Below are 16,368 nucleotides of genomic sequence, written 5' to 3' on the forward strand. Positions count from 1 at the left end.
AAAGTCGAAATTAGAAATTCAAAGTTCAAATACGTATTAACAATATCAAAAGATCGAAGCCGGAATTTAATGGCATTATTTTGTTCAATTCCAAATTCACAATCCATTTGAGGCGCTTATTCATAGTTCACATTTCTCAAACTATTTTTTCCAATAGTTTTGAATACCTAGTTGATTTAAGTACCTAGTTGCCCAAATTGACATTATCATTTCATACTCACTGCTTCTATTAATAACCTGGAATTTTGGGATCTCTTCATTATTTATTTATCAAGAGTGCCGTAGGTCGAGAGTTTTTGTTGAAATATATTACATGGGGAGGCGTCCAAGTGGTCCCACTAAGGGATGTTCTATGTATCTATGTTCTATGTATCTTGTTGATCTGTGACTTTGGTCAAAACAAAAATGAGCATGCGCCAAATTCAAATATTTAGAGATGTCATTGAACCGATAATTTTCAAAACAATAATTTCAAATTTTTATTCATTATATCAATGGAGACAATGAATGAATGAAAAAGTGGCTATCAAATGAAGAATAATTGTGGTTATATTTACGTGCATAAACTTACTTTTCTTAGGTACCTATGCTTAGTTTTTAGTTCCTAGGTATGGTCCCATAAACCTCTTATAAGTGAACTTTTTCATATTAATGATAAGAAAGAAGCTTGAAGGGTAGATTCGAAATCATAAGCAAATTCAAGAGAAATTTTTAAGATTCTGATGCTAATTACCAGGTGGTTCTCAATATCTTGCTTAAAGGCAGATTCATTATAGATATAATAATGTTCTGTATTTGTGACTTGCCATAAATGCACTTTTGTATGTAAAATGGTCGAATAACGTACTCTACTCTTATAGACTATTATGATTGAAAACAACAGCTCACAAAAGTTTTTATTGTTTACTGTAAAAGTAAAGTAATTGCAAGTAAAGTTTTGCGCATTTAGTGAATTCCAATTGAAGACTTTCTAAGAATAACCAAATCCAATGCTGAATGTGGTAGTAATATTATACAAAAGCATCCAAATCAAAAACCTCCAAGTAAAAAATGAGATTAAAATATTTTTGACTGGAAATGTTTGCCACTCTTTAAAATCCTCACAACCTCGAAGGCATTCCTCCTGCAATTACCAGATTCTCTCCAGTTACATATGATCCATCTTCAGAGGCAAGGAAAGCTACGGCACCTCCTATCTCGACTGGTTCACCAACCCTAAAAAAAGAAACAGTATTTTACTCCATGAAGGTTGGAGAGAAATTGATTTTCTCTATTGAAAGTTTACAAAACCGTGTTCCACTATACAATAGTTTCTTTCACACTGAAACAATAAAAGCTAAATCACTAGTGAATCTGCTGCAGATTCGTCTTTGGTATTTTTAATATGAATGCTCATACTCATACCTTCATTTTAGGAAATTAGGAATCTCGAAAATAAAACCAATCTTCAAGCAAAATAAAACTACTCAGTTACCTGTTCAAAGGAATATTTGCCAGTGCAGCCTCCTCAAACACCTCATTGGAAGTTATGGCATCTGAGAACTTTGTTCGAATGAGACCCGGACAAATAGAATTCACAGTGATATTATCACGAGCCAGCTGCAGGGATACTGCTTTCGTTAATCCCAACAAGGCCGTTTTGCTTACAGCGTATGCTCCCAAATATTCCGAAGGGTTCATGCCGGCAATTGAAGACACAAATATTATTCTTCCAGCTCGGCTCTCTTTCAGTAAGGGATAAGCTTCTTTGGCTAGTAGAAAAGATGATTTTACATTGACGTCAAAGATTTTATCCCAAGACGATTCAGAGCAATCCAGAATACCTCCAACTGTGGGATTGGCTGCAGCGTTCGATACCAGTATATCAAGACCTCCAAGCTTTTGTGCTGCTTCAAAAAGTTTCTTTCTGTCCTCAGGTTTTGAAACATGGCAAGTAAGACCTTTCACCTCCAAACCTTGTGACAACAGTTTCCTCGTGGCTGCTTCAACATTTTCTGGTTTTCTACTGCTTATAATGACTTTTGCTCCTTCTTCTGCTAATCTTTGGGCTATGGCGAATCCTATTCCCTCTGTTGATGCTGTGACTACTGCCACTTTACCAACCAAACGTTTTAAAGCAACTCTGCTCATTTTTGTAAAATGATCACAACTAGTCAACTATTTTCACTGGAGAAAAATGTATATTCTTGGATAAAGGTCAAGAACATATGATAAATATTGGACTTTGATTCGTAATTTCTATTTAGGTTATACATAATGTAACATAAATCAAAATTAAAAAACATGTTTGGTCCCTTTTTAATTTTTGAAAAAATCAAAACTCGAGAGGGCAGATATAACCAAAAACAATTTACTGTTGTTATCAGACTCCTCAGAGCCAAAAACTTGCAAATAAAGAAAAATGTGTAGAGTAGTCTAGAGACAGCTTGCACTTTATATACTTTAGGCGAAACTTGAAATTATTTATTTTAATTAGACATAATAGCATAATTTTAGGTATGTTGAATCTATCGTCAATAGTTTGTTGTCTTCAATTCCAGTTCTGTATAGTATACTTCAGGTTAGATTGGATACTCCTGTACTTATTTCATTTATTTATTAACGGTTTCAAAATCCATTCAACACAATACTCTCACAAAAAGTACAAATGTTCAAAAGTCAATATAACAGTTTAAAAAAACAGATCAAACACAGCGATTAAAAATGTTAAGTACTATCATATATATTAAACCATGAAACGTGAATATTTCTAACCACAACGTTAACTGAATGTAGCGGGGAAAAGCAACTGTTCCGTATTTCAAATCATGATTCATATGGAAAAAAAAATGTGAACATGTCGTGAAAATGTGAAAAAATTGAAATAATCCAAAAAACTGAAAAGTCTGCATAGTTTGAAACTACATTTATTCGTAATGGATATTCGAATTATTCAGCAATAACTGCCTTACAGGTGTTAATATATAAATTAGTCTCGAAACGTTGCTTGACATTTTGGAGCATTTTTGGAATTACTTGATGACATTGTTTTTACTGCAAGAGTGCGCCAGAAATAAAAGTTATTTAGTCACATGGATAAATTTCTTATAAGAATAATATGTCAATGATGGGTCACACCAAACTTCCCTATCAAATTCTAAGTTTCAACAACTGTATCTGCTTGCTCGGCTCTAGATTTTTAAAACCGAACATACCTTGAACAAGAAGAAAACAAAAAAATAGAAGAAGAACTTATACCTAACCTGAAATGCAGCTATTAGGGTTAGGACCTATGACTGAAACTGACGTTTGGTATTTATGTAGGATGCGAAAGACTTCAGACATATAAATAATGACATGAAATATTCAATACAGTATCAGTAATACCTTTCATTCAACATCGAAATGGAAGTGGATTTATTCAGACCTGGCACTGTCCCTATATCATCAGAAACAATATTATGGTTCGAGTTTTTGTTGGATCAAGATTTGTTATTGAGACATTTAGAAAAACCCACTGCAGGTAATTAAATACCATTCCAATTTAGATGTTTTATAAAAACGGAAATGTTTCAGATCCACCACCTTCCGAATTGATAACTAAATTTTATGATGTTATATCTGAAACTCTGAGAATCAACCCTGATAATGAAAATGGAGAAATAATTAATGTTGATACCAATGTAGGGAAGTCTAAGTCTCCAGCGAGGACCGTAGCTTTGAAAATTTTATCCTTGAAAGTGGGAGCTTATCTGAAATGGAATCTAGGTAATTGAAAATAATCATAATGATTTTTTTGACCATTTTGGTTCAGTGAAAATCTCACAATTGCTTTTTGAATACGTATTGGATTCTCATCAAGTACCGGCTAATTTCATCACATATATGCCTATTTACTTATACCTCATTCTACAAATAGATAATTTTTGTATGGTAAACACCTTATTTTCAATGGAGAATTTAGTTTAGACCAGTCAATCTTTTTGATTCAATTTAATTGAAGTCTACCGGCCAATCTTTTTTCTTACAGTCCAAATAAGAAAGTTGCCGTTCAAAACTCAGATCAATCTGCTTCAAGATCTAATGTACTTCACCAATGACAAGAAGACTGTAGAGATACCCAATGTTGAGGATGAAGATGTTAAAACAGCTTCACCACCTTACTTATTTGCTTTATTGTTGTTTCACCGTTGGCTGCTAAACACTTCAATGCACAGGATAACATCCAATTGGCAAATTAGATATGGGTAAGTGGCAAGGTAAATATTCATTTTCACATCTTGCGCTAGCTCTTGATGGAGAAGTAGAAATCCAAAAGCCTTTCTTTCCCAAATACCACCTTCGTTTTATCATTTAGAATATGTCTTCCACAACTGATTCCATGTTTGTAGTTTGTGTAGTGTTTTATTTGAAAAAATGCTGAATGGAGAAGAAAGCAAGAAACTATGACTTTCCTTTTCGTGATATTGACCACATACGAGTTTCAATTACCAGACGTTACTTCCTGAAATAGGTAATTTTTTGACAGTTACAACTTTTGTATGAATGTATTTTCAGAAGCATATTCATATTCATGATTAGTGGACAAAAAATGCCAGTCTAATTAAAAATTGAACTAGCGCTAGCCGTTGAAATAAATATTTACCGATTTGAATCATGTGAAAGACGGCATCTCAAATATTGTGTTTACAGAATCAACGACATTTCGCCTGCCGATGAATCCATCATTTGTTGTCCGGAAAACATCAACAAAACGGTCAACTTTCTCACGGATTCCCTAGACTGGGACATCGTTCCGAGTTTATTGACATTTGACTGTTTCAAACTCCCCACAGAAAACAATGATTGCATAGAATTTGACTGGTCCAAAAGTCAGGAACTGTCTAAAAACGAGTTCAATGCCCAGATCAACTACGATCTTGGTGTGTTCTTTTTCTATCGAGAACAGTACGATCTGGCAAAAAAGCATTTCTCCAAGTGTCTGGAACTGTTCAGTGATATACCAGAAATCAATGGATTCTATGACCTTGATAAGAATATGCTTGATGTGTACATCAAAGCTTGCCACGGGTCTGCCGATATACAGCAAGGGAGTCTTCTGGAACAGCTGAATTCCTCCATTGTGAACCAGTATATGGTAAGAGCAAAAACTTGTTGAAACATATTGAGAGCATCTTTGACTAAATATATGATTCCTCATAGAAACTATACCCAGGTTAAATTTATGAAAAATATATATTTCAGTATAATATTGTTCACTTCCAATTTCATTGTCATTTTTATTTGAGAAGCAGCCGTAAAACCGTTTGGTCTAAATATGCTAAACTGCTGAAACTGTGAATATATGTTTGAGACGAGGGTACTAACGTGAAAAAAATCGCTTATCGAATGTACAAAAGCCGTGAAATTTAAACATCTTATTTTTTGAACAGGCCTCGATTATGTTATTGTTTATTCTTTTTACAGGCTTTATATATTAGTATTTTTTTTATTACCACCTGCTTATTTGTAACCCTCCTTTGTTTGAAGTGGTCTGACCATATCACAGTTTGTAAAAAAATCAATCAAGGGTATTATGCAATCTCAAGAATTAAGAATTGTATGTCTTTACGTGCCATTTCAGATGTATATTACAGTCTGGTCTATAGCCATCTAAGTTATAATGTGATCCTATGGGGAAACAGTGTTGACAAAGATAGGGTTTTCATTGCTCAAAAAAAAGTTGTTAGGAAATTACTAGGCATCCCTTGGAGGGAATCATACAAGACATTTTTCATTAGTCATCAAATTTTAACCTTTCCCTGCATCTATATCTTTAAAATACTTTTATATAGTCGCGAATGTATAACAGACTGTACTAAGAACTCATTCTTTCATAGCTACCCAACTCGATATGCAGAGGAGTTGAGCATTCCTAAACATAAAACTATAAAATTCGAACATTCTCCCAAATATACGGAAATAAAATTATTCAATCGGTTACCAGACCATTTCAAACAGATGAACACTGTAGCATTTAAAAAAGCAGTTAAAACATTGCTTCTTTCTAAGGCCTACTATAGTATTGGCGAATTTCTCTCGGACCATCTCGACTGAATGGGTTCATGCGGCTTTGGCATGACATATTCAATTTTTATAAATACAATTGTTTTAATTTTTGTAATTCTGACTTTGTTGTATACATTTTTGCGTCCCTTGGGCTTGGTAGCTGATTTTCAGGCTCCTTCTCCGCGAGGGAGAGGGAATTCATATATAGAGCATTAAACGAAAGAAAAAATGTCATTGGCCTATTCTATGTCCTATTCTATTAATACTATAGACTATAGACCATCACTTATTGAGACTCAAACTAGAAGCTATAGGAGTGTGGTGTGGCTCTAGACTGGGCAACTTCTTACTTGGACAATCTAAAACAAGCTGTTGTATAAGATTCCATAAAATCCAAGACAAGAGAAAGTTATTATAAAGGTGTACCTCAAGGCGCCATTTTGGGGCCTCTTTTCTTTATAATCACAAGCGACATAAAGAACACCTGTGTTGCTGCAGATCAAATCATTCTCTATGCAGATGATACCGAATATTTTAATGTCTAGAACAAATTATGAACAACTAGTAAAGAATGGTAATGAGGCATCAAAGGAAATCAGTGACTATTGTGGTAAAAACGGACTAGCACTAAACACCGCTAAGACCTATCATATTCGATTCTTACCAAAAAATATGAATCCTGATAATGATCTCTACCTAACAGTCAATGGAAAATCGATAGAAAGCAAAGAGAGTATGAAGTTCTTAGGTGTTGTGCTTGATAGGAAACTTTCATGGGAAAACCATATCACCACTTTATGTTCAAAACTCAGCAAACCTCTGTAATTTCCTCGTTGATGTTATTAATTTTTATACTAGTGAAGGTTGGTCTATTAACTTCTGTTGTAGAGAATCATTATTATTATCAATGAATTGAATAAAATGTACGTTTCACCTCATATTTTTCACTTTTCTCATGTCAACACTCAAATATTCATTTATTTTTATTTATTATTTATTTATTATTTATTATTTGTTCAATTACAATGAAGTAAAATGCCCAGATGAGCGTAGAACATGTCAGTGTAATAAATATACAGTTAAAAACATTTAAAAATTGAAATCAATTAAATGTGAGACATTTTAGCAGGTAAAATCTGAAGGGATGGTATCTTTAAAATATTCATCAGTTGAGTAGTATGCTCTATTTAGAAGAAAGTTTTTAAGTTTATTTTTGAGTGTTGTTTTAGAGAGGCTTTTTAGTGCATTTGGAAGTTTGTTATAGATTTTTATTAGAGTATACGGTATATTTTTCTGAATATAAGTAAAATTAGGAATATTAGTAACCAAATCTGCTTTATTTCTTGTTGGGTAGATGTGTGCTTTATCAAAGTCGTTAAAAAGCTTTGGATTGCTTTTAATAAACATTATGCTGTCAAGAATATACTGACTGTATAGGGTCAGTACTTTCTTTTCTATGAATAAAGGTTTACAGCTATCAGTTTGTTTGGATTTATAAATAATTCTAAGGCAACGTTTTTGAAGTGAAAAAATTTTTTTTAACGTTCACAGATGCACCCCAAAAAATTAAGCCGTATTTAAGTCTTGAGTGGACTTGTGCACAATAGACAGACATTGACGCTTGAACATTTATTGTTTTAGTGATGACTCTTAGGGCATAGCAATGCCTTGCAACATTTTCTGACAAAGTATCCAGATGAGATTTCCAATCCAGTCTAAAATCTAGCTCAATTCCCAGGAATTTTGAACTTTTACTAGTTGTTATTGTTGATTTACCATCCGAAAAAGTATAATCATTTTCAGCTGACTGTGAGAATTTGATTGCCTGTGTTTTATTAGGGTTCAGCTTTAGATGATTTTGTGCAAACCAAGCTTCCAGGGTACTTAAAGCATCGAACACATTTCTTTCCAAGTCATCTCCATTTTGTTCTTCAAGGATAACGGTTGTGTCATCAGCAAATTGTATAGTGTTTAAGTTGTTGTCCATTTGTAGTTCATTGGTATAGTCTATAGTATGACCAAAAAACTTGTTAATATTTTACAGCTGGTATGTAAGTGAGCTGTTTGTAATCATAGACTTTAAGTAATGGATAACACGATTAAACAAAAAATATGATTCACGTTTTTCGTTATTCTGAAACGATTGCTCAATTTTTCTAGGGTATTACAAACATTCTTCAACAAGACAATGTTCGGAGAGAGATCCCATTAATGCACAGGCTGAATCTGGAACTCAATATACAGGGGGCTCTGTCTAGTGGAGCTTTCACAGTGGCCAGGGATTTGCTTCAAAAAATTAAAATCCTGAACATCATTAGATGTATTTTGGATAGGAAGCCTTTCTATCAGTATTCCATAACGTCTTGGCATAATGCCGATTTATTTGTTTGGGTAAGTGTGTATACAGGGTAAAAAATAGAATATACGTGCGAGTCAGGGTTCATGAACATATACAAGAAACAACCTGGTTTGTTGATTTCCAGGCGATTCAGTCTTCGTGGAAATCATTTCCTCAGTCAGACCGAGAAATTATCAAAAAATATTTGATGGAGCTTTTTTTGAATGACACCATTCCAGGCCTGTTGGAAAAAATTCAATCAAACGATGAACTGGCCGCAATGCTGGATAAATCCGACTTGAACTATATCAAGAATGCGGAAGACAAATTTGATATACCTGAGAGTTTACTCAGAACTGAAACAGCTCCTGATCTTGGTAGAAGAAGTAAGTTTATCGAGTCACCTCGTTCTTGTATCTTCGATGTTAATTCTCTAGCGTATGTTTAGGAAAACCGCAGCTGGAGATGAGACAACTGCAGAAACAGCTGATTTCTGCGAATGACCATAACGAAATCAGGTCTCTTCTAGTGAAACTGGCTTCGATCAATCTTGGCGCTAGCGTTTGGAATATCAACCCTCAATGGGAACTGCCCATTCCTCTACAGAGTGTTCTGAAGTCACTGCCCAGAGGTAGGACTATATCAATAGAGTAATTTTTTGCATAAATCATTCAGGATTTTCAGTGAAAAATTGAAACATTATCATTAATAATCATGTTATGAAATATCCTGATCTTAGTTGGATATGTGTCTAGTTCAATTGATTTCTTTACACTAGAAATTTTGTACTTTATTTCAATTTTCAGTTCATAACTTTAAATACAAACACCCATCCTCATATTATGAATATTCATCAGAAATTCTTTTAAATTCAAAATTTCGATTTTTATTCCTGAATTCAGACATTTATCTTAAAATTTCAATATTCATTTCGAAATTCCAACATCTATTGAGAACATAACAAAAATACTGACCCTCGACAAGTTTTTCTCTAAACAAGTCATCGTTTTTCTTTTATACCTGAGGTTTCGGATTCTAATTAATAACAAGTTCAAAGTGTCAATTCCATCTTTAATTATAACATAAGAATTTCATACTCAAAATTCTGACTTTGAACTTTTATTTTTTTCTTTAATCAGAAATTTTGACTACAGTGAATTATTTTTATTCAAAACTTTCAAACCTTGAGGTGAGATGAGATTTTGAAAATGTCGATGGGAACTGTGTACATTTTCTATATTTTGATTGATCATTATTTCTGATTCTGTTCGTAACACTATAGGGGTTATTTTTTTTACAGTTTCTCAATAACTTTCAAAAAATGTTCAAGCCAGAACAAAATATTGTGTTTCAATGTTTGTTTTGCTAACCAAATTAGCATTATCAAGAGATGACTAGAATTAAATTTTTACGGCTACCTTAAGGTTTTTTTTACATGTGAATCTACTTTCACTGGACCTGAATTAAATTAATTCTTGGAATGACTTATTGTGTTATATTTTAATTGTTCCTAAGTTTATAATTAAGACTGTCAAGTGAAAATTAACACTCATACCTAAATTCCAACCATCATTCTGAATTTCCTGCTTTTTTCAGAAATCCGTTTTATTTTGAATTTTTATCATGAAATCATTTAAATTATTTCGGAATTATGACTTTCATTCTAGAATTTAACCTTTTCTAAATTCTAAATTTATTCTGAAATTCCTGCTATTGCAAAATTCCGAATTTTGTTTTCGAATTTTCATTTTTTTCACTCAAAATCATTATTTTCCAAAATTACAAATTTTATTTCAGAATTTCTCTTCTTTCTAATTAAAATCAATACTTCCTTTCCCTAATTCACTTTGAAATATTTCTTTTGAAGTTTTTTTTTAGTGAAAGATTATTTTGAGTTGGACTTGTACTTTGTAAGAATAAACTACAACTTTTAACTTGAACTGCAATGCTATTAAGTTTTTTTATTATTATCTCAGATGGGTTGTATTGCTTTCATTACTTTAATCATACTGCTTCAATATTTACAATTAATTTTTGAGTATATTGAGTTCTTGAGAAAAATACTGTTGAAAACGATTTAATAATTTTTTTTAGGATTCCTCCAAGATTTTGGGTACGTCATCTTGGCCAAATCGAAGGAGCAACTTTTGAATAAAAATTTCAACTTGTCTCTGGAGTTTTTGATCATTTTGGAAAAGGAGTTACAGACTGTCAACATGAATGTGACGAAACTATTCAAACTGGTCAGTTGGGAAATTCTGCTCGTTCAAATCACTCAACTTTTGGACCAGTGGCCGAAACACACTGTTGGTATGGTGGGCAATGAATTCCTATCGAAGTGTGACTTGGTCATAATTGGTATTTTTCAGATAGAAACGCCCTGGCTGACGCCTGCGAGGTTTGTCTGCAGACTACCGACTCTGTGATTCCCAGAACCGAAGTTGTCGAACAGTGCGCCATTTGCCTACTAAATTTGGCTCGTTGGGACTTCCTGATCAACCTCGAGAAGAGATGGACCACTTTTGAGATAACTTCCGCCATCGCGCTTGCTTGCCAAGAAATTTTGAAGCAAAAAGGAAGTAAGAAGTTGTCGAAGAATCTCTGGGAAATAGGTGAGAAGTTCTAGCTCCGGTTACGAATCGCTTCTAATCGTGTGTGATTTCTTTCAGTGTTGCCTGTTTTTCTTTCGAATCCCCAGTCGAAACGAAACACTTCAAGTTACGACATGTCCAATTTGAAGAGCAATTTGCTGTCGGTGTTCTTCAAATTGAAGGATGCGTGGTGTTTGTCAGTGGTGATTTCTCTCCTTACCAAAATGTTCAACGTCCTCAAGGACGAATGCAGTCTAGAGCTGCAGGTCGATTACACCAACCTTTGGCCTGCAGTTGTGAGCAAGTGAGTCTAAAAGAATTCTGATCGAGTTTTATAATGAAATGTTTTGTTTTTTAGCGCCAATTCATACAGCTCAGAGTCTGTGTGTGAGTTGTTGTCAGAAATAGTGACGCGGGCTCTCAAAGATTATCCCACGAATGTACCTTGGCTTCGACTCATGGGGGACATCAATTTCGGTAAGGAAAAAAGTTTTTCAATTACCAGAATTGGTTAAGAGAAATTTGAAATGGGTGAGAGACATGGATATGAAAGATTAGTTATTCTATAGAAAGAATTCTTCTGTTCTGAATAAAAAATAAATAAATTTCAGCGAACGGACACTACAGGGTGTCCCTCAGCTTCTACCTCAAGTCTCTGCTGATATCACACGACTACTTCAACATCCCCATCCACAACGACGACCACGTCTTCAGGAGGATGATAAAATGCTGCACGACGCTCGGGTGTCACACACAAGCTGCTGTCCTTTGCCAGTTTCTCGAAGAAACAGACTACCTGTTGGCGTTTCGTATACTGGCTGATCAGAAAACCAGCAGTGACGCTGTCGACGCCTACTACCACTGCTTCTGGGACCCGAGCATCTTGGAGTATCTCATCCACACGCACCACAAGAAGGGGGAGTATCAGAGACGGAAGAGCGCCATTCAGGTGGGTTTCACGGTATTGTATTTGAAAAAAAAAAGATTTTTTTTTATTAATAACTAATGTTTTTTATTTCAATTATGTCTGAGCGAACGTGTTTTAAAGTTACCATCATCGACAACCTGGGAAATGTGAAGTCTAAATTTCAACTTTTTGTGTCCTTCAAAAAAGTGCTGTGAGATATTTTTGCAAAGCCAGAGGTCAAGATTTCTGTTGGCCTCTTTTTCCAGTACATCATCTACTTCCACCAACTTGTATTTTTACTTCAGAGGCAGTTTGCCTCATAAAAAGAAAATACAAGGAAAATATTATTCCATACTTCTGTTACTATTGTTTTATAATACTTTGAAGTTAGTTAAGTCCCTAATTATAAACATTTATTGATTCTTGGAACAATGAACTGAATTGAATTTTTGTTTGTGTTTGTGCAATTTCTCTGTGGTTTGTATATTTTTTGTTTTGACTTGTCGATGAACCTTTTTGAGGTAGTGTGCAATTCTCTATTGAAAATCACAATCATTCTATTATTATAAAGTAGCTGAATCTGATAAGCTTCAATTCTCAAAGATTTATAAATGACATGCCGCACGCTAATTGCACACACACCGATTTTGGACGGCCGATCGAGAAGTTGACCCTAGTAATATGGCTGTATACAAATCTAGGCTGAAACAGTACAAGAATAACGTTTAGCAAAAAAAGATTAGTTACTTTTCCGCTAAAATTGACAATGCCAGTAACAAAACTAAAGAAACGTGGAATATAGTAAACAACGAGTGTTATGCTGATAATGTTATCACTCTCCATCATGAATCAGTTGTGGTAAAACACCCTTCTACTGTAGCAGACCTATTTGCCCATCATTTTGCAAATTCTACTAAAATGGCTATTTCCACACACTAAGGTTAACATCTAACATTACCTTGTACAACCAGTACAAATGTTAATATTGTACACTCATTTGAGAATGGACCGATTACTGAAGCTGAAATTCATGCTGCATTGAGATTAATGAAAAATAAAAATTCGAGTGGATCAGATGACATGTCAATACCAGTTGTTAAAGAAATATTTGACCTTATTGTATCTCCGCTCATTCATCTAATGAATCAATCCTACATGCTAGGCTACTTTCCAGAAGAGTCCAAGAACGCCTTAGTCATTCCTCTTTTTAAAAAAGGAAATAGAAATGACCTGAATTTCACTAGTTCGGACTTCCATTGTCTATTATATAAAATGATTTGAAATCCCTGAAACAAGTAAAAAAGAATAATTGAAAAGAATAGTTGAAAATAACAATTATATTAAGCAACAATAAACCTGAAATGAAATGATAGTGAAATAACCTACAAGTAAAAAATATAATAATTGAATAAATAAAAATTAAAGGAATGCAAAAAGAAAATAATAAAATAAAAATAAAAAGTGTAGAGATTCCAAGTCACGTTAGTTCACGACGTTTCGATTGTTGGTATCTACAATCGTCTTCTGGTGATGACTGGCCTGACCTGAATAACTACTGACAAATTTAATTACTTTGTTCTCTTTCGAAATTGTATGAAAAAGTTGTGGCTACTAGAATAGTGAATTATTCAGAGTCAAATAATATATTATGTAATAATCAACATGGATTTAGGAAAGATCTTCCATAGAAACCACTGCCTATGATTATCTCAACAACATATACTCCGAATTTGATGCCAATAGTTTTGTAATTAGTATTTTTTTTGATCTGTCAATGGCATTTGACACTGTTTCATCAGATTTTCTTTATATAAAGTTAGAGAGGCTCGGGTTTTCACATAACATACTGACTTGGATAAAATTCTATATGAGTGGTCGGCATTTGACAGTCAAATATAACAATATTGTGTCCAAGGAACATGATGTGACATTAGGAGTTCCTCAGGGATCAGTACTGGGGCCTTTACTTTTTGTGGTATTTGTTAATGATATCTCAGAACATGTTAACAATTGCCACATAACTATGTTTGCAGATGATACCACAATGACAATCACTGGGTCTACACTGGAAGATGTATTAACAAGAGTCAAAGAGGTTATTGATAGATTTACGTCATGGTGTGAATGCAATCATTTGATATTAAATACCTCCAAATCTGTTTCGATGAAATTTTATAATAGACAAAATAACATTCCAGATGGAGTTGATATAACTGATGGAATAGCCATGGTACATGATGTTAAATTTCTAGGAACCATGTTAGATGAATCTTTAAATTGGGATCTACATATTGATGAGGTTTGCAAGAAACTAAATGCAGCATTCTTCGCGATTAAGCGGATGAAATTGCTTGTAGACAAAAAAAATCTCTTAAGTATATATTTTGCAATGGCATATCCGCATATTTCCTTAAATATAATGTCATGGGGATGTGATAGAGGTTTTAATAGAATATTTGTTGCCCAAAAGCGCATTATAAGACTGATTTTTGATATGGACTATTGTGATAGCTGCAAACCTATTCTTGTAAGGGAAAATTCATTATCAATTCCATGCATATATATATTCAAATGTGTGACTTATGTAAGAAATAATCTTGCATCTTTTGAAACGAATGGTTCTACTCATAATTATCATACACTTCATGGTGGTATGTTAAGAATACCCTCACACAAATCGAATAAATTTAAAAATTCTCCAATATACAATGCTATCTCACTTTACAATAAATTACCTGATTCAATCAAGGAGTCAAAATCATATAAAATCTTTAAGAATAATACGAAACTATTCTTAATAAAAAAATGTTTAAAAGACGATTGTATTTGTTTTTAAATTGTAACATTTATATATTAGGTGCCGTGTTTTATGTTTTTATATTTATATTTTATCTTTATTCTTTAATTTGTTATTCAAGTATGACTAACTATTATTTTTATTCTTAATATGTATATAACATATATTACAATTATTGACTTACCATATGTACATTATGTACAGATAATGGTTAATAAAATTAATATTATTATTATACCAGTCGTCCAAATTCCACATGTGGGAAGGGGACCTGGCACACATGCCTACCGGTGATCGACGCCTATTACAAGTAGGCATGTGTGCCAGGTCACATTCCCACATGTGGTTCACTATTGGAATTTGGACGACCGGAATAAAATCGGCCGTCCAAAATCGGTGTGTGTGCAATAAGCGTTATTTATAACTTTCTCTGAGTTGATTGCAATAAAAAATTTCACTTTTATTCAGGTAATTGGATTATTGGAGCTGAATTCAAGTAACAATGAGGAGATTCAGAGAGAGGCCAGCAATTTGAGAAAGAGCACCTTTTTGCGAGCGCTGTGTAAACAGTATGTGTTTTAAGTTGTGGACTGAATAAAATGTATTTTTTATGAATATAGTGATGTAAATTATTTTTGTTATTAAAACTAGTACATTTCTTGCACTAGCTAAATATCAGATCCACCTCAACCGAACACTAGACGGATCTATGACATGCTCCTAAACAGAAGAGCAACTACGACAGGCAAAGATAAACGAAAAATGAAATTTCGTTCTTTTACCATAGCCTTGCGCTTATATAAAAACGAAATTTAAGGTTATTGTACAAAAACTGAAAACAATAACAACAGCGAATAAACTAAACACAATATCAATTTTCGACCGTTTATTATAACTAATCCGATGCTCGTGGTACCGTCGAATCCTTCGATACTACAGCACTGAAGGCGTTAGATGGGAATCTCATCCTAAGAGCGGTTGAAACTCTCCGGCAACTTGGGCGGATCACGTGGTAAGATAGCCTACTGATTGTTTTATTCTACTGTGGTTCAGGGTCGCCAGGGATTGCCTTTAGGATGTGACTCTACTTGATGTCCTTGATAAAAGATAATCAAAATGATAAACTTATGCAGATGACCTGGCAAGGATAACGTGAGGAAGGAAAACCTATAGTATTATCCAAAGAACGCTAGACGTTGTTCATAGTTGGTGCCAGAGGAAGCAGATGTCTGTAAACCCCAGAAAAACCGTCATAGTCCCCGTCCTCTGGATGAGGGATCTGGTATAATCAGAATACTGAATGGTGTTGAAAGAAATAATGTATTGTGGAAGTCCATTAACATTCAGTATAAATAGAAGAGGCCCTAAAATAGACCCCTGGGGTACTCCTGATACTGCATTAACTGCAGGAGATCTTGAAATACTCAGTTTATACCAATTGACTATTCCGGCTTTATACGTACTCCAATGTCTTGCCTACAAGCAAGAGTGATATAATAGAGCTGCTGGTTGATCTGTGTCCCTACAACGGTAATGAGTTTCTCAGTCTCCAATTTCAATATTAAATCATATACTATATTGTATTTTTAAGTGTACTTTGTCACGTATATGTATTGTTGTATTTACTGATGATGCAAAATCCATTATTATGAGAAATTATGCAAATGAATTCATTGATTGATTGTAAAACTTGAGTATGTCTGAAAAA

At 33.8% G+C, this 16,368-nt stretch overlaps 2 protein-coding genes across 2 annotated transcripts; one reads left to right on the plus strand and one right to left on the minus strand.

Moving 5' to 3' along the window:
- Positions 1–882: 882 nt before the first annotated feature.
- On the minus strand, positions 883–2,260 carry LOC111518121 (dehydrogenase/reductase SDR family member 4). Its single transcript, XM_023174465.2, has 2 exons — positions 1,475–2,260; positions 883–1,215 (listed from the first exon to the last, which is right to left on the minus strand). The coding sequence occupies exons 1-2, from the start codon at positions 2,128–2,130 to the stop codon at positions 1,101–1,103; spliced, it is 771 nt and encodes a 256-aa protein (XP_023030233.2). The 5' UTR covers positions 2,131–2,260; the 3' UTR covers positions 883–1,100.
- A 984-nt stretch (positions 2,261–3,244) lies between these two features.
- IntS8 (integrator complex subunit 8) lies at positions 3,245–15,324 on the plus strand. The gene is made up of 13 exons (XM_074179598.1): positions 3,245–3,502; positions 3,556–3,747; positions 4,010–4,226; positions 4,672–5,116; positions 8,188–8,418; positions 8,511–8,751; positions 8,814–8,996; positions 10,460–10,675; positions 10,735–10,977; positions 11,035–11,260; positions 11,315–11,433; positions 11,568–11,905; positions 15,129–15,324. Exons 1-13 carry the CDS (start codon positions 3,385–3,387, stop codon positions 15,240–15,242), a joined length of 2,883 nt encoding a protein of 960 aa, XP_074035699.1. The 5' UTR covers positions 3,245–3,384; the 3' UTR covers positions 15,243–15,324.
- The last annotated feature ends 1,044 nt before the right edge of the window (positions 15,325–16,368 follow it).

Source organism: Leptinotarsa decemlineata, unplaced genomic scaffold (genome assembly GCF_025532065.1).
Source record: "Leptinotarsa decemlineata unplaced genomic scaffold, Ldec_3_MD MMD2_tig00026282_RagTag_RagTag, whole genome shotgun sequence".
In the NCBI taxonomy this organism is placed as follows: Eukaryota; Metazoa; Arthropoda; class Insecta; order Coleoptera; family Chrysomelidae; genus Leptinotarsa; species Leptinotarsa decemlineata.